The sequence below is a fragment of the Scomber japonicus genome, chromosome 13 (genome assembly GCF_027409825.1).
Source record: "Scomber japonicus isolate fScoJap1 chromosome 13, fScoJap1.pri, whole genome shotgun sequence".
NCBI lineage: Eukaryota > Metazoa > Chordata > Actinopteri > Scombriformes > Scombridae > Scomber > Scomber japonicus.
This window is the reverse complement of record NC_070590.1, coordinates 6032432-6055148: the sequence shown is the minus strand read 5'-3', so window position 1 is coordinate 6055148 and position 22717 is coordinate 6032432. Positions and strand designations below refer to the sequence as shown.

General features: G+C 42.1%; 1 protein-coding gene across 1 annotated transcript; it reads right to left on the bottom strand.

The window, feature by feature from the left end:
* Window positions 1-437: 437 nt before the first annotated feature.
* Window positions 438-22334, bottom strand: tecta (tectorin alpha). The gene is made up of 23 exons (XM_053331557.1): window positions 22271-22334; window positions 22002-22141; window positions 21560-21847; window positions 21330-21467; window positions 21045-21210; window positions 20472-20884; window positions 19642-20212; window positions 18935-19545; window positions 18287-18857; window positions 16882-17492; window positions 15524-16181; window positions 14725-14924; window positions 13355-13735; window positions 10481-10767; window positions 9184-9464; window positions 8197-8307; window positions 7199-7404; window positions 6948-7111; window positions 5954-6202; window positions 4141-4303; window positions 3942-4029; window positions 1770-1889; window positions 438-900 (listed from the first exon to the last, which is right to left on the bottom strand). The coding sequence occupies exons 1-23, from the start codon at window positions 22332-22334 to the stop codon at window positions 797-799; spliced, it is 6585 nt and encodes a 2194-aa protein (XP_053187532.1). The 3' UTR covers window positions 438-796.
* Between the last annotated feature and the right edge of the window lie 383 nt (window positions 22335-22717).

Below are 22717 nucleotides of genomic sequence, written 5' to 3'. Positions count from 1 at the left end.
AAATAATGAAGGAGGTGAAGAGTGAAGAGTGATGATTCTTCAGCACAACCGACTCTCTACATCAGGCATGTCAAACTCATTTTCATTCAAGGGCCTCATACAGCCCAATTTGGTCTCATGTGGGCCGGACTATTAAAAAGATGGAAGGAAGGAGGGAAGAAAAAAAGGAAGGAAGGAAGGAACGAAAAGGAGATAGGAAAGAAAGATGGAAGAAAGGAGGAAGGGAGGGAAGAAAGATATGATGGACGGACAGAATGATGGATGGAAGAAAGGGAGGAAGGACAGAAGAAAGGAAGTAAGAAAAGATGGAAGGAAGGATAAAAGGAATGAAAGGAATGTAAGGAAGACAGGGAGGAAAGAAAGGGAGGAAGAAAATATGGAAGGAAGGACAGAAGGAAGGAAGGAAGGAAGGAGGGATGAAAAGAAGGAAAGAAGGAAGGAAGGAGGGATGAAAAGAAGGAAGGAAGGAAGGAAGGAAGGTGGGCCGGAATGGACCCCTCGGCGGGCCGGTTCTGGCCCACGGGCCGCATGTTTGACATCCCTGGCCTACATCCAACATCATGACATCATTTCAAGCCAATTAATAACCAATTAGAGTGACTTTTAAACTGTATGTCTTGACAGCAGTTACATTTTTTTGACATTCAGTAACATGTGGACTCAAAGATTTGTGACTGTATAATATATTCTGCCTAGATGTTCTGCCTGGAACACAGCTGAGCTAACGGCTAATCAACGCTGATACTTTGTGCATCTTCAAGTCTTTTCTGTGTGTGATGTTTTTGCTGGCTGGGCGTTAGGAGAGGAGAGGAGTGTGAACACGAGCCAGGAACACGGAGATCACAGCGCTGACGCACAGCAGAGGAACCACCGGTGTGAGGCTGCAGCTTGAGCTCACAGCTGGGGACAGAGGACATAATTACTGAGGATGCACTTTCTTTTTTTTTTTTGTGTTACCAAATGTACAACTATGTGCTTTATGGTAGAGCTGCAAGTAGGGATTTTTAAATTATAAAATGAATCAGCAGATTTTTTTTTTTTGATGAATTGTTTAATCTAAAAATATTAGGAATAAGGAAAAAGTGATTATTATAGTACCCCAAAGTCAAACTTGACATATTCAAATATGTAATGTCCAACCAACAGTTCAAAACCCAAATATATTCAAATTATTATCATATATGACCCAATTATGATAATAATTGACCCTGTCTGTTTTGAATGGTCCTTCTTTCCTTCCTTCTGTCTGTCCTTTCTCCCTCCCTCCTTTCCTTCCTTCTTCCTCCTTTCATGACCTTCCTTCCTTCCTTCCTTCCTCCCTTCCTCCCTCCCTCCCTCCTTTCCTTCAATCTTCCTCCTTTCTTGTCCTTCTTCCTTCCTCCCTCCCTCCTTCTTTTATTTCCTCCTTCCTGCCTTCCTTCCTTCCTCCCATCCTTCTTTCCTTCCTTCCTTCCTTCCTCCCTCCTTTCCTGCCTCCCTTCCTTCCTTCTTCCTTCCTTCCTCTCTTCCATCCTTCTTCCTCCCGTCCTTCTTCCCTTCCATCCTTCTTCCTTCCTCCCTTCCATCCTCCCTTCCTTCCTTCTTCCTTCCTCCCATCCGTGTGTGGTCTGGACAGTTCAATTAAACACTAATTAAACCCAATGTGCTACTTAAATAAACCCTTCAAATCCTGTCTCTGTACACCTGTGTGTGTGTTTGTGTGTGTGTGTGTGTGTGTGTGTGTGTGTGTGTGTGCGCGTGCGTGCATGTGTATGTGTGTCTGTACTCACTCCGGCAGCTTTTGCCATCTCGTTGCAGCATCCCAGTCACACAGCTGCAGACTGGACCAGTCCCTTTACTGGTGCAGATCTGCTCACAGCCTCCGTTCTCATTCTCACACCAGTCTGCTTCTGAGGACACATCAAGGAGGCGAGTCATGAACATCCTGAATAGCTTTGAAACATTAAATTATTTCTATGAAGTTTACAGTGAACATGAACGGCAGCATATCTGTCTTCCAAACATTGGTCTCTTTCAGGGATGAATCAGCCGGGGCAGACCCAAGTTTAGAAGCCAGAGATATATAAGAGACTAATGTATGGTTTGTTTCCTCTCGTCTTTTGTTCCATTAACCTTCCTGTCATCCTCCCGGGTCAAATTGACCCCGTCTGTTTTGACTGTTCCTTCTTTCCTCCCTTCTTTCCTTCTCTCTTTCTTTCCTTCCTTTCGTCCATCCTTCCTCCCTCCTTCTCTCCTTCTCTCTTTCTTTCTTTCTTTCTTCCTTCCTTCCTTCCTTCCTCCCTCCCTTCCTTCCTTCCTTCCTCCCTCCATCCTTCCTTCTTCCTTTCCTTTCCTTTCCTCCCTTCCTCCCTCCCTCCTTTCCTCCCTGCCCCCTGCCTTCCTTACTCCCTCCCTCCTTTCCTTCCTTCTTCCTTCCCCCTTTTCCTTTCTCCCTCCCTTCCTTATTTACTCCGTCCTTCCTTCATTCCTTTCTCCCTTCCTTCTTCCTTTCCTCCCTTCCTTCCTCCCTCCTTTCCTCCCTGCCCTCCTGCCCTCCTTACTCCCTCCCTCCTTTCCTTCTTCCTTCCTTTCTCCCTCCCTTCCTTATTTCCTCTGTCCTTCCTTCCTTCCTCCCTCCCTCCTTTCCTTTCCTTTCCTTTCTCCCTTCCTTCGTCCTTTCCTCCCTTCGTCCTTTCCTCCCTTCTTCCTCCCTTCCTTCCTTAACTCGAGGACAACAGGAGGGTTAAATCAGCAACAAATGATAAATGTTTAACTGACCATGTTTCTCACTGGGATTTTATGAGTCACCTTTAACTAGCCAGAGGTGGCAGTTCAAAGCGTTAGGTGTAATAAACAAAGTACCACATAAAAATCCAGTGTTTTCTTTCTAAAGGTGATTTGGATGTTTTAACTGGATTCACAAGATCACATTAGAATCCATCCTGTCGGGCTTTAAGTTATGTGCTTGTGGACCAATCAGTAACGAACCCAGCTGCCTCTCAGGGTAATAGACAGATGGTTCACCTGCCAAGTAAGTGCCTTTTTTTTTTTTTTTACAAACAGTTTCCGACTCCTCAGCTGGTTCTGTGTAACAAACCATCTGTGGTGTCAGGTTATGTTTTCATACAAGATGACAGATTTATTTTGTTTGTTCGTTTTGTTCTGTGATGAGTTTGAGTAATGCTTAGGTCTATTCCACCAGTGAGTCACAAAGTATATTTAATTATAGCTACCTGTAGTTCAACATCACTTCATAGTGATTTAATGAGGTGATTAACTGTTGACTGTAACTTTCAGGTGTCGTGATATAAAGTTTAAAAATGATCTAGTCAGCTCTTTATTTTTTATTTTTAAGGTATTAATTAGTTAAGATTTCAATACAAGCAACCAATATGAAAATAAGCAACAATGGATTCAAATGAGCTAAAACAAAAAGAAAGAAAAAAGTAAAACAGCAGCAGCAAACTGTACTACAGTAAAGTACAAGTACCTCAAACTGTGCTACAGTCCTTCAGACTGTACTACAGTAAAGTACAAGTACCTCAAACTGTACTGCAGTAAAGTATAAATACCTCAAACTGTATTGCAGTAAAGTACTAGTACCTCAAACTGTACTGCAGTAAAGTATAAATACCTCAAACTGTACTGCAGTAAAGTACCTCAAACTGTACTGCAGTAAAGTATAAATACCTCAAACTGTACTGCAGTAAAGTACCTCAAACTGTACTGCAGTAAAGTACCTCAAACTGTACTACGGTAAAGTACAAGTACCTCAAACTGTACTGCAGTAAAGTACCTCAAACTGTACTGCAGAAAAGTACCTCAAACTGTACTGCAGTAAAGTACAAGTACCTCAAACTGTACTACAGTCAAAAATGACACAAAAAAAAAAACAAAAACAAAAAAAAAGCGTAATGTTTGGCTCAGGTTTTTGTGTTGTAAATGTTTCGGATCACACTTACCTCTTCTTCTGATGGGTCCCACACTCAATATGTGCTCTTGATGGTCACTGTCCTTCCCCGAGTACATCCTTCTCTTGTGTGGACAGTTCTGGATGTCCAACACACACACACATGCATTATTAAAGCGGCAGACATGTTTCACCAGTCCTTTGATTTATTTACAGGTGCGAGTTTAAAAGAAAACAAAACTAATTCTCACCACTTTGCAGGCGTTAGTTTCTGAGTCACACAGGGAGACGTCACAGTGGAGGTGGACCTCTTCGTAATCCCCGATAAACTTGAAGACGGTGACGTGGAAGCGACAGGTGAGCGATACGCCGTTCTCTGCCATACCGATGGTGTTGTCTTTAATGTTTGGACACCTGCAGAGAGACAAAGAGTAAAGAAAAAGAAAGTGTGCAAGCTTTCCTTCCTTTCCTTCCTTCTTCCTCCCTTCCATCCTTCCTTCCTTCCTCCCTTCCTTCCATCCTTCCTTCTTCCTTCCTTCCTTCCTTCCTTCCTTCCTTCCTTCCTCCTTTCCTGACCTTCTTCCTCCCTCCCTCCTTTCTCCTTTCCTGACTTTCTTCCTTCCTCCCTCCTCCTTCATCCATTCCTTCCTTCTTCCTTCCTCCCTCCGTCCTTCTTCCTCCCTTCCATCCTTCCTTCCTTCCTTCCTTCCTCTCTTCTTCCTCCCTCCATCCTTCCTTCTGTCCTTCTTCCTCCCTTCCATCCTTCCTTCCTTCCTTCCTCTCTTCTTCCTCCCTTCCATCCTTCTTTCTTCCTTCCTCCCTTCCTTCCTTGACTCGAGGACAACAGGAGGATTAATTTCACTGGACTGTTTTAATCACTACATGCATAACTAGACTGTAAGCAAAGAGCACTAGAGCCAAGTTTATTATCTATATATATTTATAACTTGATATAAAAGCTAAAGTTACACCAACATATGTGTGAACCCTTTGCTCTGTTTTCATTCCCTTTATACTTACACTTACATGTCTTACCCTAGTATGCCATATGTTTCTATTTTTAGTTATACTACTCAGAAATACCATGACGTGGCCCGTGAGTGGTATTATTCATGTTGCAGGGCTGTTAATGTTAAAAAAAGCAGTTTTATCTATTTTCTGCCTGTACTGTGAGTCCATATGTTCACAATATAAATATCTGTATATGAACAGATAAAGGAGAGTCAGTGTTGCAGAGTTGTAATGATATAGTGATAATTGGCTTTGCTTATTGATTTATTGAGGTTGTAAAATCAAAAGAAGCATTTAATAGATATAAATTACAGTTGTGTGACACCTAACTGCACAAAATAATGATGAGTAGGAGCTTGAAATCCAAATTCACTGTTCTCTACAGTAAACCAGTAGTTCTCAAAACCTGCATATTAATCAGCAAGTAAATGTTCTGAATTTAAAAAATGTTGTAGATGTAAAGCTAGCTGGTATTTCAACAGAAAACAGCAATGATTATAGAAAAGTCTGAAAAACATGCTTAATTTTTTATACATATGTTATATATTATTGCAACTCACATAGGGCTGCAAGTAACAATTATTCTAATAATTTAATCAAATAATCTTAGGATTCTTTTCTTGATAAGTAATCAATTAGTTAAAAAAATGGTGGAAAACATTGATGTGAATGTCTTTTTTTATCTAAACCAACAGCCAACAACCTAAAGATATTTACTTTACTATTATAAAAAACTCAAGAAACTAGAAATTATTCACATCTGAGAAGCTGAAATCAGATAATTTGGACACTTTTGTATGAAAAAAAAGACAAAGTAATCGATTATCCAAATAGTAGGTGGTTAATTTAATAGTAACTACTCAATTAACTAGTTTTGCAGTTTTCAGCATTTTCTTGAGATGTTATAGTCTTTAAATTGAATCATTGTTAGTGCAGCAGTAGAAAAGTCTGTAAGAGATGTGTGTGTATATAAAGTCTGTATATTAGAGATGTGTGTTCTCAGCCCTACTTCTTGTATTTTTGTGTGTTATCCAAGACAGAAAATCAGCTTACCCTCTCTCTATGATGATATAGCGGAGTCGGTCACTGCTGTGGCGGGACGGCGTGGCCCAGCACATGTTTACAATGAGGATGAGCTGGTTCTCATCTGCCCCTTCCACAAAGACGCCCACAAAGAGAACGTCCCGCGTGCTGAGAACCACCTCCCCTTCCCTGTACGGATGACGGTACGAGGAGTTCTTATATAGAGCCATCTTGGTGATGAAGTTTCCTTCCTGGGTTGGTAGGGTGAGGTTAATCACACTGGAGGATGGTGGAAAAAGAAGGGCAACATAGAAAGGTGGATGAGAATATTTAAAGACCGTGTAAAGTGAATTCAGACATTTTCTTCTAAACACATTAAACAGGTCATAAATGTATTTCTAAAAATGGTGGTAAAAAGCATTTCAACAATTTAGATTTGAATTGTGGAGCTAGGCTTCACAAACTGTGTTTCAAGATTTCTGTGTTCAGGATTTAGTGGATTTAGTCTGAAAACCACTGCAGCGTTGATTAGCATAAACCCGCCCCTGCTGCTGTAGAGGTATAAATACATTCAGCACACTACGACTACTACAGTCTACAGTTAGTCAGTTAGCTGAGTTAGCCGCCAAGCTAGCCGCTGAGTTAGCCACCGACCGAGTTAGCCGCCAAGCTAGCAGCAGAAAGCTCTCAGATGTAGCGTCCATGTTTCTGGTAGAGGTGGTGACTTTGATTGACAGGTGACACTTGGCAGGGGGCGGGGTTTCAGCAGCTCGGCAGGCACTCCCACAGTGTTTGGGAGCAGAGAAAGAGGCTGATTTTTATATTTATTTTGAAGCCTAATTTCATATATTTGGCGATTTTTTTAATCATTCAAATTTGGCAGGGTGGTTAACAACACACTTTTCTGTGGTATGTCAAACTCAGAATACATATTTATTCTTACTTTACACGGACTTGAAGGAAAAATACAGTGAATCCTTGTTTTTCTCTCCTCTGAGTAATAAAACGGAGGTGGATGTCTGACCTGAGCATGGGTTTGAGGACAGTCTCCAGCGAGATCTTCAGGTCCAGTTCGTAGGCGCAGGAAAACTCCACATTGATGGTTCTGTCTCTGGTGATGACATTCCCGGTGTTGTTCACGCTCTCTATCCACACAGTGTTTTTGTACATAATGTGTGTCCCGTTCGACTGTCGCAGAGATAAAAAAAAGAATATTCAACAGAAAACAATTACTAAAGCAAGGACAACCATGAATGAATATGTTAGTTCACTGACCTGCACGATGGAGCCGCAGTGTCCTTTAGTGTTGTTGATGTGGAAGGAGATGAAGTCCTCCCCCTCGATGCCATTGCAGTGCTCGTCGTTGATCCTGACATCTTCCCGTTCGAAGCCCAGCTGGAAGAGCTTACACTTGGAGATAGAAACCTCCATCTGAGCATGCTTACAGGTCACCTCTGCCTGGATAATGTCATCATCACCACCTATCACAAACAGACACAAATCAACACTGTATACCTGTATTTGGATTTTTTTTCATATTAAAATGGTTAAACTTGTTATTATGCATATCTAGCTTCTACTTAATTGAAAGAAGAATTTTAGAAACTTATAATGTTTAAAAGTGTTATTGTTTAGAAAAGTTTTACATAAAATAAAAATTCAATGGGAAAACAAAAAAAATCCACTATCAACAGTCTGGCTGAGCTGGTTTTGGTTCACTGAACACATTCAGCCTGATATCATCATCCTCTTTTGGGAAGGGTGAGGATTTTTTTGTTTTCACTTTTACTCCCAGTATCAGTATTGAGTGATGTATCTAACCCACAGATGTGATAACAGTTGCTAGGAGCAATCATACTTAACATTTTTCATGATTGAAGTTCAAGAGTTACTTCCGTGAGTCGACTTACAACAGCTTGTACAGCTGCTATTTTATTTCCTGCAACAAAGGTGCTCGGCTTGAATCGAACAGCGGTCTCTGTGAATATGTGGCACACGTCCCAACCAGCAGGCTACCGGGACGCACCGTCTGTCTGCATTTTTAATAGAGCTGGCCTGCAGCCAGGCTGCATATGAAGAACAAGGCTCAGGAAAATGCAACAGATGCCAGGTAACTTTAACTGAATTCCACTGAAATGAGTCCTGCAGGTACACCACTTATAAAATATTTTGGGGTTTGTTAATGTCATAGTATCATTTACACAGCATACTGAAACAGATAGGATTAAAACTGGGGTGGATGATATGACCTTGGTGCAATATGAAGCGCTCACCTCCAGTGTTGGTGGGTAACTCAGGACAGCCACACAGGTCGCCTCCGTTCTCCAGCTCACAGGTGAAGTTTGTGCAGATCTCTCCTGCACAAGGGTCGTAGATCCATTCTGCTAAAGACACGTCCACACACAATGTTAGCTGTCACACACAAGGCTTCATTAAACATACAGATAACTAAACAGCTAAACTGTGGCTGATGAAAGACATTGTTTAAAATTGCAGTTGACTTTTGTGGAAGCAGTGCTTATTGTTAGAGGAAAATAAAATATAGATAGCTTTATATTTGTAGTCAAAATGAGAGTTTGTCCAAAAACAGAATCTGGTGGCCAAAGTTCAACATGATATCCTAAAATCAATACAGTCTTAGATTAATTATTAATTAACATGAGAAAGATTCAGTAATTTCCCTTGTAGTAAATCAGTTTAGTTCTGTATTTATATAATACAGAATAAAATATAATACAATAGTAAAAAGGAAAATGGTAACATTAGTAGAGTGGAATATTCATCCTACCTACTTAATTTTCCACAATTATTCTATGGTTTAAGTTTTCATGATATGATTTTAGTTTGTTGTTCTGTACTGATAAAAAAGCATCTTTTAATCTATTATTATTTTTTATTTTTGTTAAAAAAATAGGCTAACTTACACCTGAAGAGTGTTCAGGTTAACTTCAAATAAGCAGAGAGTTTTGACAAGACAGATAAGTGGGTCACAGTCACCTAAAAATAACGTCTTATCATCTGGTTGTGTTGCATTACAGGGTGTGAAAGAATGAATGAAGTGTTAACTACATTACACACATAGATCCTTACAAAGAGCGCATTGAAATCAGTCACCTTTTATGTTGCAGCTCTGATGAAAAATGAGATTAACTGTACAGAGACTTGCAATGCCAGGTGTGTGTGTGTGTGTGTGTGTGTGTGTGTGTGTGTGTGTGTGTGTGTGTGTGTGTGTGGCTGAGAGAGGCTCGCGGTGCCCTTACAGCAGTTCTCCTGGGCGATCCACTTGGTGGTGAGGGTTCCCATAGAGCGGCAGGCCTCGGCGTAGGCTGCCAGCGAACCACAGACCTGAGCCTTACGGTGATTATAGCAGCCGTCCAGGTAACAGGACTGGTAGAAGGGTCGGGGGTCCAGCAGGCCGTGGCATGGCTGGAAGAAGCCCTTCAGCTGAGTTAACTTCTGGCAGGCATCTTCACTCTGCAGAGCCAAAACCGCTGTGTTGTCACAGGACTGGGCCAGAGCCACGTACTGGGTCTCATCACAACTAGAGGAGAAAGACATCCCATCGTTAAGATACACAGACTCAACTGATTCCAAGGCATCAGATGGCAGACATGAGGAAAACTAATTATATGGATGTTGATCAAATGAAACAATATACTCAAAAATCATATGTGGGTTTCCAAAACTTAGAGATTTAAGAAAGTATGAGAGGAATATACCAATAACATTGCGCAGTTATAATAATTACCTGTTATGTATTAATTTTATAATCACCTCAAAATGTTATTTATGTCAGTTCTTTCGTCTTTTTGTCATTTATGTTCACAAAAGACCTGATCAGTGCCCAAAACACAATACTTCCCTGATGTAGTGTTAATGATTTTTTCTTTAATCATTAAACTACCAAAAACATAAATATAGGTTACTCAAAAAATGTGTGATTGTTTCATGTGCAATCACTGAAATTATTAGTTAAATTAAAAATAACACTGCCTCTCTCAGTGTGCCACACACAATAATAAGTAAGGTTTAGAAGTCTGAGGTAAATATTGATCAATACAAGCCAACTATTGATTACTGCTGAGGTTTCTGTTTCGTATTCGTACAAATTTAACCCTCCTGTTGTCCTCAAGTCAAGGAAGGAAGGGAAGGAAGGAAGGAAGGAAGGAAGGAAGGAAGGAGGGACGGAGGAAAGAAGGAAGGAGGAAGGGGGGAGGGAGGAAAGAAGGAAGGAGGAAGGACAGAAGGAAAGAAGGATAGGAGGAAAGAAGGAACAGTCAAAACAGACAGGGTCAATTCGACCCGGGAGGACGACACAAAGGTTAATGGAAATGTGATATTTGTTGAGATATTTATAAAAAAACAAACATTACTGTTATTGCTTTAAAAGTTGCATTCACTGATTTTGGGTTTTTTTTTGTGAATTGGGGTCAAAGGAACAAGATGACCAATATAGTGTTTTTTAAATGTAATTCAGGGATGATCTTTAGTGGATTTCTACAGGATTTGTCCATCAGTAGAGTAAATAGTAGTGCACTTGTACCAAGCCTCACCCACCTGTTCTGCATACCGTTGGTCTTCCAGCTCTGGGCCAGCTCTAGGGCGCTGACAGCCGGCTTGCCCCTGGACGTTATGTAGTCATCACTGGGGTCTCCATTGAAATTGCCACAGAGGCCACACACCTTGTTCTGAAGCCTCTGACCCATTGTGATGCTGAGGGTGTTGAAACTATTGTATCGAATCTGGATGTCCTGAGGCGTGTCGATGACAATGAAGCCCTCGGATGTGGACAGACGTGTCATCAGCCCTGTTAGAAACGGTACTGATACCGGTGTACCATTGACCTGTGACGACAGAGGAAACAGAGATGTTTAGATATTTAAGATAGAAGACACACACACACACACAGTAACACACAAACACACACACACACACACACACACACACACACACACACACACACACACACACACACACACACACACACACACACACACACACACACACACACACACACACACACACACAAACACACACACACAAACACACACACACACACACACACACACACACACACACACACACACACACACTCCCTCCCTTCCTTCCTTAAGTCTGTCCTTCTTTCCTCCCTCCCTCCCTCTTACCTTCCTTCTCTCTTTCTTTCCACCCTTCCTTCCTTCCCTCCTTCCTTCCTCCCTCTTACTTTCCTTCTCTCTTTCTTTCTGCCCTTCCTTCCTTCCCTCCTTCCTTCCTCCCTCCTTTCCTTCTTTCCTCCCTCCCTACCTCCCTTCTTCCTTCCTCCCTTCCTTCCTTGACTCGAGGACAACAGGAGGGTTAATTCATCTCAATAAACAGCTTAACATGCTAAATTCTGACATTTATTTTCTACTCTCACCTAGCTCTCACTCCAGTGGGGAGTTGTGTGAGTTCTGTTTTAACTGCAGGTGATAATTAGCATTGTAGAGCTGCAACAATTACTTGATCAACATAAAACAATAATCAACAACTACTTTTTAAATCAATTCATTGAAAAAAAATGTCCAAATTGCATGTTTCCAGCCTCTTAAATGTGAACATTTTCTGGTTTATTAAGTCTTCTGTGATAGTAAACTAAATCAGTTTGGGTCCTGGACTATTGGAGAAGACATTTGTGGAAGTTATCTTCCACAAAGTCTATAATATTTTTGGACATTTTATAGACTAAAACAACTTCTCCATTAATCAGGTTGCTGTACAGTACATTACAGCACAAATAAATCTGCATAGGATGTTTATTAAGCATGCCATGTGTGTCAACAACTAAAACTAAATATCATTATATACCATATACAGTATATATTACAAATATATTTGAAAGTCGGTGAAGAGAGGATGTGTCATAAACTCAAATGTCTTATTTTATGTTTTAAGAATGTGTTTTTGCAAGTTGTCAGCTTTTATTTTGTAGTTAAATAATGTTAGACTGAGAACAACACGTTTAAAGTATATTAATGCATGAATAGAGATCATGACATGTAGCACGGGCTAAAATATGCACACTTGCATTGTGGTGAAGATGGAAAAACTCAATTTGTGTGAGGTATTGCAGTTACCGAGGTCACTTTTTTCATTTTGTTGCTTTTTTACAATACGGATAGTGGGAGTGGGCTACTTCATAACAGAAATCAAAGGATGTAACCCAAAGCAAAGACTGTGACGGTATGAGATGGCGCTGTAATTACCCTGTTTTCTGGTAGATACTGTGAACCACTTCATTCTCACTGACGCCAACGTAATTTGGTGTTCTTCAGGCAATTCAGAGAAACGCTGTGGTCACTGACTCACTCTGATTGAACAGGATTAAGATTCATTGGGAACCACAGTTGGAGGCAATCAGCAGGTCTTTAACTACCTCTGTGAGAGCACTTTCAGTTTAATTATATGGTCTAAAGCCTAGAGGAGCTCTAAGAGTCCATTAGTGCCAAGGTAATTGGTAAATTGGACTGCAAGAACTCGTTCAAGTATTTTGGAAAGAAAAGAGAGATTTGAAATGGATCTGTTTGTTTAGTTTTTTAGAGGAGAGGTTGGATAAAGGTGTCTTTGACAGTAGATGGCACAAAGCCAGAAGACAGTGATCAGGATCAGGTAAACAAAAAAATCTCTTAAAAAGATAACAGTTCAATCAAAGGTAGATTATGGAGCATTTGATATGAGATATAAAACATACCCTTACAAATGAAAAGTTGAACTTAAAGAAACATTACTTATTTAAAGTTGATATGGCCGATATGCTTATACATTCAGCAGACACAGAGCAACATTAGCATTAAGTTAGAGTCATGCTTTTGATATAGCAATACTTAAATCCCTTATTCATTCTCTTTCTACCTTTGTTCTTGGCTCCATCAACTCCTGAGGAAGATATCTGTCTTTGCCTGCAAAATGCTCCACCAAGTTTATCAGCTAGTCACTATCTTTGTCTGCCTGCCATTAAGTGCTGGACAGGTCGTATACAGAGATACCTTTCCTGGCTAATAGCTCCCTACTGTGGCTGGAAATATGGTTGATGAGAGACTGAACCAAACCATATATTTTCTAGCTCTAAAATCAAAACATTGAGTTAAAAGACACTTCACAGTTCTGTCAAGTTGAAGGCACCTGCAGAGTTCTCCGTGGCTTTATCACCACATGCAACACCTTTCATATTACTGTACTGTGACTAATTTGATCCATTGTTCAAATAAAAAAGATTAGCACAGCTTTAAAGGTTTGGCAGGAGGTCTGACATGTAAATTTGCTTTGGAGGAACAAAGTTCACACATGAATTTAAATGAGAATCAATCTAATGTAATCAAACCTCATAGTAAAAGTTATAACCAGGTCAATCAGTCATTTCCAATATTTTGCTGATATACCGACAAACTAACGATGGTCCGATGCTTCTCTCACCTTGACAGTGCTGCCAGAGATGAGTATATTCTCCTCATTGATGTAAAGGTAGACATGAGAGATGGTGGTGAGGTTGGGTGTGCTCCATTTATCAAAGTTAGCGATGAGCTGGAAGGAGAGGTCAGGCAGCTTGTGACAGTTTGTGGATAAGACGAAGGAGCAGGATGCAGGGAGGCGCAGCGATGCCCCATCAAAGGTCCTGAAGACCCCACCTCCAGATGCAACGCAGTGCTGGGAGCGCCGTGCAAAGCAACCCCGCACTCCATACCGCAGGGTGCACTCTTCTTCTGCCTTACAGCGCCTTGGGTCACACTGGATCAGGTTTCGTCCAATGCACTGGCAGCGTTTGGTACAGTCACTGTTCCAAAACAACTGTTTGGGCTGGAAGAAAGAGAGATTTCCTCTGTTAAAATCTAAAAATCTATCTTCTTCTATCTTTATACAATAATTCTGGTGCAACTTTTCAACATGAAAAACCAACAAAATCAAAAAACTATTAACAGTTAACAATCCAGTCATGATATATTAATGTGAAATATCACATTTTTGACATTTTTAACCCTCCTGTTGTCCTCGAGTCAAAGAAGGAAGGGAGGATGGAAGAGGAGGAGGGAAGGAAAGAAGGAAGGGGGGTCAATTTGAGCCGGGAGGATGACAGGAGGGTTAACCATTACAAATTACCCATTTTTACATTTGTGAGCTGTAAAAACACCATATACACATTTCTTTTAGCCAGACTTTTCCTAATGTGATCCTTAGTTTACAAAAATGGAAATAAAACACATTTTGTATGCAAATATACAAGTTTTACAAGAAAATCAAAAATCAGCATTCAAACATGTTGTATTTATATTGTATAAAATGTTCTCCTGGACCATAAAATAATGAATGTGAAAACATAATCTTTTTTTTCCATGAGATTAATCAAACATTAATTAATGACTGATGGAGAATTTATGAATGTGAATTGGTGTAGAGACTAATTATGAGTCAGAATATGAACAGTATGTAAGAGTTATTAATTAATGTCATTTTAACTCAATTTTTTGTCTAATTTTGTTTGTTTACTTGCTGTTAATGTATTTTTCTCTGTAAAGCCATTTGAGCTACATCCCTTGTATGAAAGTTGCTGTATAAATAAAGTTTATTGTCATCATTTAATATCTCCTAACTGACATTTAACAAAGCTTTCCAGTTCAAAGTTTTACTGCAGATTTGTAACACCAGGTTGAGGTATAGCATTTACAAGATGTTGGCATCGCTACACTCACTGGCCAATGAAGACCTTTGATTAAAAACCTGTTTTTGGCTTCATATATTTGGAAGTTAGATTTTAGTTTATTCCATGTAGTGCTGGATGTCAGACTGACCTCATAGTACTTGCCATCAGTGTAGCAGCCACAGTTTTGAGACAGGATGCAGCTCTTGCCATTGAGCACGTAGCCCTGGTCACATTGGCAGCCCTCCACACAGTCCTGGCTGCAGTCCCTCTGGCCGCGGGCTGGGGCGCACTGGGGCGGGCAAACCGACATGCAACTGGAGTAATGGCTGTTAGGTGGACAGCTCTGGACTGGGAGCAGGCAGGTTGGCAAAGAAATTAGCTAAGGATTGTACTGACTACATAGCACACACAGGAAATTATGGGGGTAAATTATTTGAGGATGTTGATTGGAGAGTTTGTGTTTTTTTCCCCTGAGAGTAGATTAATATGAATGATTGTTGGTTTGTCTCTGCACATGAGATTTGTAAGAAAAATATTTAAAATCACAAGTTGGATCCTTTTAAACAGTGGAGTTGAATGAAATGTTTTTTTTTGTTGCACTGAAAAATGACAATAAACTACTTCAGCTGTAATGAGTCATACTGTAGACGCTATTTCTTTGATAGAAATTAGTTCCGGTAAAAAATGTTGATTAATTGTTAATCAAAGTAACAGACATATTGTTTGTTAAAAAACATGCTGCTAATGATTTTTTAAGTAATTTGAACACCAAAAATTTGTTTCCATTCACCTCCATTGTGACACAGATATCCTAAAACCTGCACAAATAAAGGATTATTTGCATGTGTAGATAGATACTGTTAGAATTGTGTGAGACAATATGTTTTTTATTGCACAAGAGGAGACTATTAGACCACCAAAATTCCAGAGCCCAGACTTGTACTCACCACACTGTGTATCACTCCTCCAGCCAGTCACGGGCACTCCTTGGGTCTGGCAGGTACTGGCATAGATTTGCAGCCAGTTACAGATTGTATCCTGAGCACCTTGGTCCAAACAGGTATCCTGCAGGCAGCTTTGATAAAAGAATGCCGGCGCCACCTTGCTGTGACAGCGTGCAAACACACCTCCTCGATCCACAATCAACCCACACAGCCTCACAACTTCAGCATCCACAAACACATACAGTCCATCTCCAATGTGGAAACGTATGCCTGTGTGTACTTCGTTCGCCTCATTGTCGGTGCCGGTGTTTGTGTTGGCATCAGCCACCATGAGAGGGGCATCGTTTGGCACGCTTTTCTCTGCCAGGCCGCATCGTGGGCAGGAGTCTCCGCAGCCCACCTGGCAAAAGGTGTCCCTCTCTGCCCAGACCATGCCCCATTCGGTGGTGGTGAGAGTGGGTGGGGATAAGGGCATTCCCTGACAGAGGCCACAGGAGGTGTTGTAGAGGTCACGGGGTATCGTCAACACGAGGAGGGTGTTCCAGTCAAACGCAACCTTCAGGCCGAAGTCTGTCTCCACGACGAGCTGCAAGCCCAGAGTGAAGACGTTGACCTTTCCTGGCCCCAGCTTCAGAGGAAGGTACAAGCGTTCTGTGTTCACCTGCATGAAGACATTCAACAGAAGTGCTTTTAGTTGGAACAGGTTTTTTGTTAATTCGAGACTCAGCTGACACTCACATATTTCTACAGGACCATTTTAATAATTTGTAGCTTCTAATCCAGCAGACCTTCCCATTTTCAAAGTATGTGGGGAAACCCAGGTGACCACTGGATAGAAATAAGACTCAGTGAAAGAGCCTTTATGCGTTTCTCATATAATCTAATTGTATATGAGAGAAAGAGACAGAGAGCGACACAGAGAAATGAGAGAAAATGTGTGTGTGTGTGTGTGTGTGTGTGTGTGTGTGTGTGTGTTTAGTTATGTGTGTATGTGTGTCATTTCTGTTTCTCCTCAGATCTTTGAGTCGGTTTGTGAACCCGGTCCAAATGTCGCTCAGGGTCGGGGTTTTGTCTGAGCCAAATCCAGCCTGATAAAAGATGCCCATTGAAATTAGATCCACCTTAAGCCAATCAAAGAGGAATTCACTCTCTGCCTGGTTATTCTATCGGCTTGATTAGAAATAAAATTTCCTGACAAATACAACAACTACGACCTTCACAGGTCAAGCAAGAAATTGATGTTAGGATATAAATATTCAACCGGGCCAACCTTGTAACAGGTATTCTCTTACATGGGCACAATTTACATATGTGGTCATGATTCTTGATTCATTTATTGTTGTCTCTGATCATGCACTCACCGTGACAGTGTTTTTGTAGCTTCGTGACACTTCAATCTCGTAATCATACACCTCCAGTACAAAGCCTCTCACCCAAATTGCCTGGCCTGTATCCCTTTCCTCATTACGAGCTGCCAGTTTAAATTGAGGTAAACTTCCACTGATGGTTCCACCACAGTTGGTCGTGGCTATCCTAAGAGTGCAAGAGCTCTGCAGCTCAAATGGGACACCACCAAATGGCAGGAAATGTCCATAACCAGCCACCACACACAGGGCCTCAGTGCGCGGCTGACAGAAATACAGGCCGTCACTCTCCTGGCAGTACTCCTCAGGGTGGCAGGGTGCGAGCTGGCAGTATACGCTGTTGTCAGAGCCATTGCAGTAGCAGCGTTCCTGACACTCCCAGTCAGTCCAGAAAGTCTGATTAGTGGACAGCTGGCGCCCCTGGCTCATGCAGCCACAGTCGCTGCGTGCCACACACAAGCCGTCCCGCAGCGCAAAGCCATCCTCACACTGACATCCCTCCTGGCACGGCAGAGGGCATGGCTCTTCTAGTTCATCCAAGTTGGAGCAGGTCATAGGGCAGGCACTAGTGCACTCATCAAAATGACTGTTCTCTGGACAGGGAAGAGCTGAGACAGAGGAGAAAGCAACAGAGAGACAGTGATCACTATTAAAGATTGTCAACCAAAAAGATTTGTTTTTAGTCTCCTCCTGTGGCTTTGCTTTAAGTTTTTCAGCTTAACTGCTTGGACTCTGCACAGTTTCAATAGATTCCAATATTCAGATTTATGTTACAAAAATGGTAAAAATGTCCATCCTGTAGCATATGATGAATCCAAGCTGATGTCTGAAATTACTGTGGTTATTTTGCTGCTCAAATAACAATAAAGCTGGCTTGAATGTTAGCAAATCTATCAAGATTCGATTAAGATTGTATCACAGCCACAAACTGCTTGTAGGTTTTATTGAAAAAATATGCCTACTACAAACTTCAAAGTGGTCTTGGTTCATGTTGCAAGTTGTGTATATAAAATATTTAAATAGAAGTATGTTCTTTTTCACTTTTTATGTGTTGTAGACTAGCTTGATCGCTGAAAAGACACAACATGTAAGTAAGACAGAATTCGATTTGCCTAAGGCCAGAAGTGGGAAGTAACAAAGTATTTGTACTACTCTACATTTGAACACAAATATCTGTATTTTGTACTCCTTACGTCATCAAAACAGGCTCGTTACTTGTTTAATCCTCGGTATCTGCAGTACAGACGTAGTACAGAATGTGAGTACTTTTGCCACCTGAAGGCATATCTTTTTGTTTTTAATATAGCTACACTCACTGTTTATTTGTATTCTGGACACACAGGGTTGATCTTTTATCTCACTTGCCAGACAACCAAAATAAAGTAAAGCCATATCTACTTACGGCAGTTGGTGGCGCTCCTCCAGGAAGTGAGGCCTACTTGAGCGTCCTGACATGCAGTGGCATAAGCATGCAGTGACGAGCACAGGGCCGAACGGTTCCCTGCCTTTACACACATGTTGTACAAGCAGTTCCTGAAGAATGGGGATGGGTTGACCACTGCATGACATGCCAGAAAAGAACTATTCCCTGGGTCGTTGATGTTGCCACACATCCACGGACTCTGGTAGAGGCGCAAATCTGTGCACATTCGATACAGATCATCACAGTCACCATTACAAGTAAGGTCATCAGCAATGGCCCGCCAGCCCTCTGTGAACTGCTCAGTAGACTCTGCCAGGCGTCCGTTAGGGAGGCGAAGGTCATCAGTGGCGTTGCTGTTAAAGACACCACATAGACCACAAGTAACATTGTAGAAGAGGGTGGAAAGGGAGATGTTGACGAGTCCCTGGCGTGTGTATTGGACACGAAGCAGACCACGGGACTCCACTACTGTGGCATTGCCTGGCGCTCTGTAGATCATCATTGTCTCCATCGGATGTACATATGGGAGTGCCACTGGCTCACCATTCACCTGCAACACAAAAGAGTGTCATAGCCAAATATTCAACAGCAACCAAAAGGTTTTTGCTCTTGAGGGAATGTACAAACCTTTACTGTCTCTAAATCCAGCCCTCCTATCTGAGCTTCCACGTTGGCCACAGCAACTACCACAGGTCTTTTCCAAGCAGGGCCTTTGTTCACCAGCCGTCTGCCTATTTTCACCTCCACCAATGAGGCATTCGTGGGAACAGCACCACACAACTTTAACAGATAGTAGGAGCTGTCATCTGGGAATGTCAGTAAGGCACCATCAAAGGAGGATGTCACCGAGTTCTGGGTCATTGAACACACTCCCTCTCTGCGAGGGTAGCAACCCAGCAAGCCCACCTCCGCCACACAAACCTCACCCTCCTTACAAGACTCATTGAAGCAGGAAACTTCCCCTGCAGCCCCACAGATACACCGGAGTGTACATTCACCTTCTTCGCCGCTGGTACCAGACCAGAAAGTGTCATTACGTGGGTAATATAGGCCATTATGCTCACAGCCACAGTCTTCAAGCTGTACACAGCGGCTACCGCTGAGAACATAGCCTGTGTCACACTGGCAGCCCTCCGTGCAAGGGTGAGCACAGTACAGAGGAGCAGTGAGGTCTGAGCAGGACGCTGGGCAGGCGCTTGTGCACACTTGATAATTGCTGAACTCAGGACATGACAAAGCTGAGAGCCAGTAAAAGAGAAGAAATCAGGTGAGATGACACATAAAAATGAAGTAAATTAATGTAAGTTGAAGAATCTGTGTAAACTGAATCTCACCACAAAAGGAACGGGATCTCCAGGGTCGAACCGTGACACCCAGGGCCTGACAGGCCAGAGCGTATGCCTGGATGGCCTGACAGAGTGTGGTGATGTTATCCCTGTTGCTGCACATGTCATATACACAGCTGTACACAAAGGCTGTAGGATCCACTACAGCTCTGCAATCCCTAAAAGGTCCATCGGTTTTGTTTATAAGTCCACAGTAGTCTGAGCGAAAGTAAAAGGCTTCTATTACTGGGTCACACACACTGCAGTTCTGGGCGCAGCCATCTGTACACCTCCAGTCTGTGTCCTCTGCTCGCCAGCTTCCCCCTAACTCCACCACACTTTCTGCTAGAGAGCCATCAGGAAGCACAGGGTCATCAGCAGGGTCATCGTTATAGTTACCACAAAGGCCACAAGTGTTGTTGAAGTAGGAGCTGGGTAAGGAGATGGATGCGTAGTGTTGGCCATCGTAAGTTACCAAGAGTCCAAAATCAGTTTCTAAAGCCACAGCAACCCCAGACTGGTACACCCTGACAGCACCAAGCTTGAGTTGGACTGGTAAAGTCTTCATCAAGCCATCTACCTAGAAAGAGAAACAGAGGACAATTCTGGATGGGAACAATGGATGATAATGGACACAAATCATTGTCAATAAATGCCAGTTTTGAATGCTCTCATTCTTGCCTTTGTTCAAGACTTAATTCTCAAAATATATATTCTAGATCTTCAGCTTGTACCTACATCCGAGAGATAATTAGCGATCTGTTTATTGCCCAAATCACTGTCCTAAGAGTGCTAAACCAAAAGGCACATTTTCTGGAGCCTCCTCAACTGATTCTTACCTGGACTGTTCCAAAACTGCCTTTGGGTAACATGATCCGATGATCATAAACTTCCACCGTGACGTCTCGAAGCCAGGAAACTGCAGCGACCCCACGGTTCTCATTTTTGGCCTCCACGCTGAAGAAGGGCAGTCCTGCCACCTCCCAGCAGGGCCGAGCTAGCAGATATGAGCAGGTCCCCTGGAAGTGGTAGAGGAAACCATCGAAGGTGTGGTAATGAGGGTCTCCAAATACCACACAAGTGCTGGTGCGGGTCGGCTGGCAGTAAAAGGCTCCTTCCTGCTGCTCGCAGGTCTCCAACTGCCCACATGGAGCCGCTTGGCATTGCACCTCATTATCAATGTCAAGGCAGCGGCACCTCTGTGAACACTGGTCAGACAGCCAGAAGATTTCCCCTCGTCTGTAATAACGCCCTGGAGAGGATATAGAAAAGACAGGCAGAGGCATTTACTAATACAGTTCTTCAAGCCACTTAAGCATGTCATTCAGAAATGTCGTTAACTGCTCTGAGCATTTAATGGAATTAAGAAAAAGAGAAACCTGTATGAACATTAGACGATTAATTGAACTTGCCATTGTAGCTGCAGCCATTGGCAGGATCTATAAGTTCAGTGTCTACTCGGAAGAACCAGCGGCCAGGAACATTTACATTTGTTGTCTGTTCAATGTTCACCACATCGTTTGACCGTGATCCAGGCAAGTTGAAGAAGTGACCAATGTCTCCGCCATTAAAACCTGACTGAAAAGGGGAAAGTTGTGAGGGATGTGAGGTGAAATGTTTAACACACATATATATATTAATGTAACAAAAAGGATTATCATTTGTTTGAAGTTATCTTGTGGTCATTGTGAGAATACCTGTGCTGTTGTCCCACCCAGTCCTGTTAAAGGATCTCCACCGCTGGCTGTGCCTGTGCTCCATGTGATTTCTCCATAATTAAACATACTGAAGAATGCCATGCCATCTGAGATTAGTATAGTTTGGAATGTGTTCACCTTTTAATCAAACAAGAAGAATAAAATAGTTTTATAAAGACAGATATGCTGTACACATGTACACATGTGCCAAAGTAGGGTTTGGACTTTACCGGGGTAGTCTGGCTTCCTCCATAGAAGGTGACTTGATGCCATGTTGCAATAAAGGTCCAGGTGGCTGTGAAGGTGGGCATGTTTTTGAAGTACTTCCGAACATCTTGTGTCGCTCTCTCCAGTATTTCTGGTTCGGTGGACTCTCTGTAGTATACATCTCCACGGATGCCGTTGTGCACATCTGCCCAAAGTGGGGCAATGAATGATCTGCTGTCACTCAGAGGAAAAGCCTCTGGTGTGAACTGGCTAACCTGCACGTTGAAGGAAATCACACCATTGTTGTTGACCTGTGGGCAGAAAGGACAGTGTTGTCTTTGAGCATAAAAAACAATAATATATACACAGTACAATACAAATTGCAATAGTTTAAGAGGTTGATGGATTACAGCTCTCAATTGCAGCTTAATTGATGGTGAAATAATAGTTTTTTTCAAAGCTTACATAGATGGAACGGTAGGGGACATTGAAGAAAACGAAGGGGACGAGCACAATAATTTCTGGAGAACTCCCATCATCCATCTTGGGAGTCTCTAAATCCGTATGGCCTGGTCCATATGGATACAGAACGTCCTGAGCACTAGCTAAAAAGGAGAATAATGCATAAGAACTTGTTAAATACGCTGTAAACAACTATTAAAGATGAAGGAATTGTTGTGAAACTTGGCTATCAACATTTACAGTGTAATTGGGAATCTCAATATCTCATATACCACCTGTGTGTGCAAAGATGCTGAAGACATAGAGCAGAATGACTGGACAGCCTGGCCTGACCATTCTAAAAAAAAAAGGAAGAGAATGAGAAGAGAGATCACATTGAACTATTGTTACTTAATCTGTCTCACATTTTCCTTAAAGCTAATGGGTATGTAGGCAGACATGAGTCATAAAGCAACTTTCTCATAAACAAAGCTGTTGACAAAAGTAAAGAAGAGGGGGAACCATCGAACCAACATCACGTTACTTCTTTAAGATCAGGCTCCCAGCTCTCCCCTGAGGAGCCCTGAAAAGGCCCTATTATGCATGCCAGAACAATGTGTCAGGATCACATTTGCCTTACAGTCCCATGTGAGCCGGCAACAGTGGACTACGGGCCTCTCTGTACCTAGGTTCCCTGCAGCTGACCAAATTGCCCGCTCTGCTCCAGCGTCTCTGTGTCT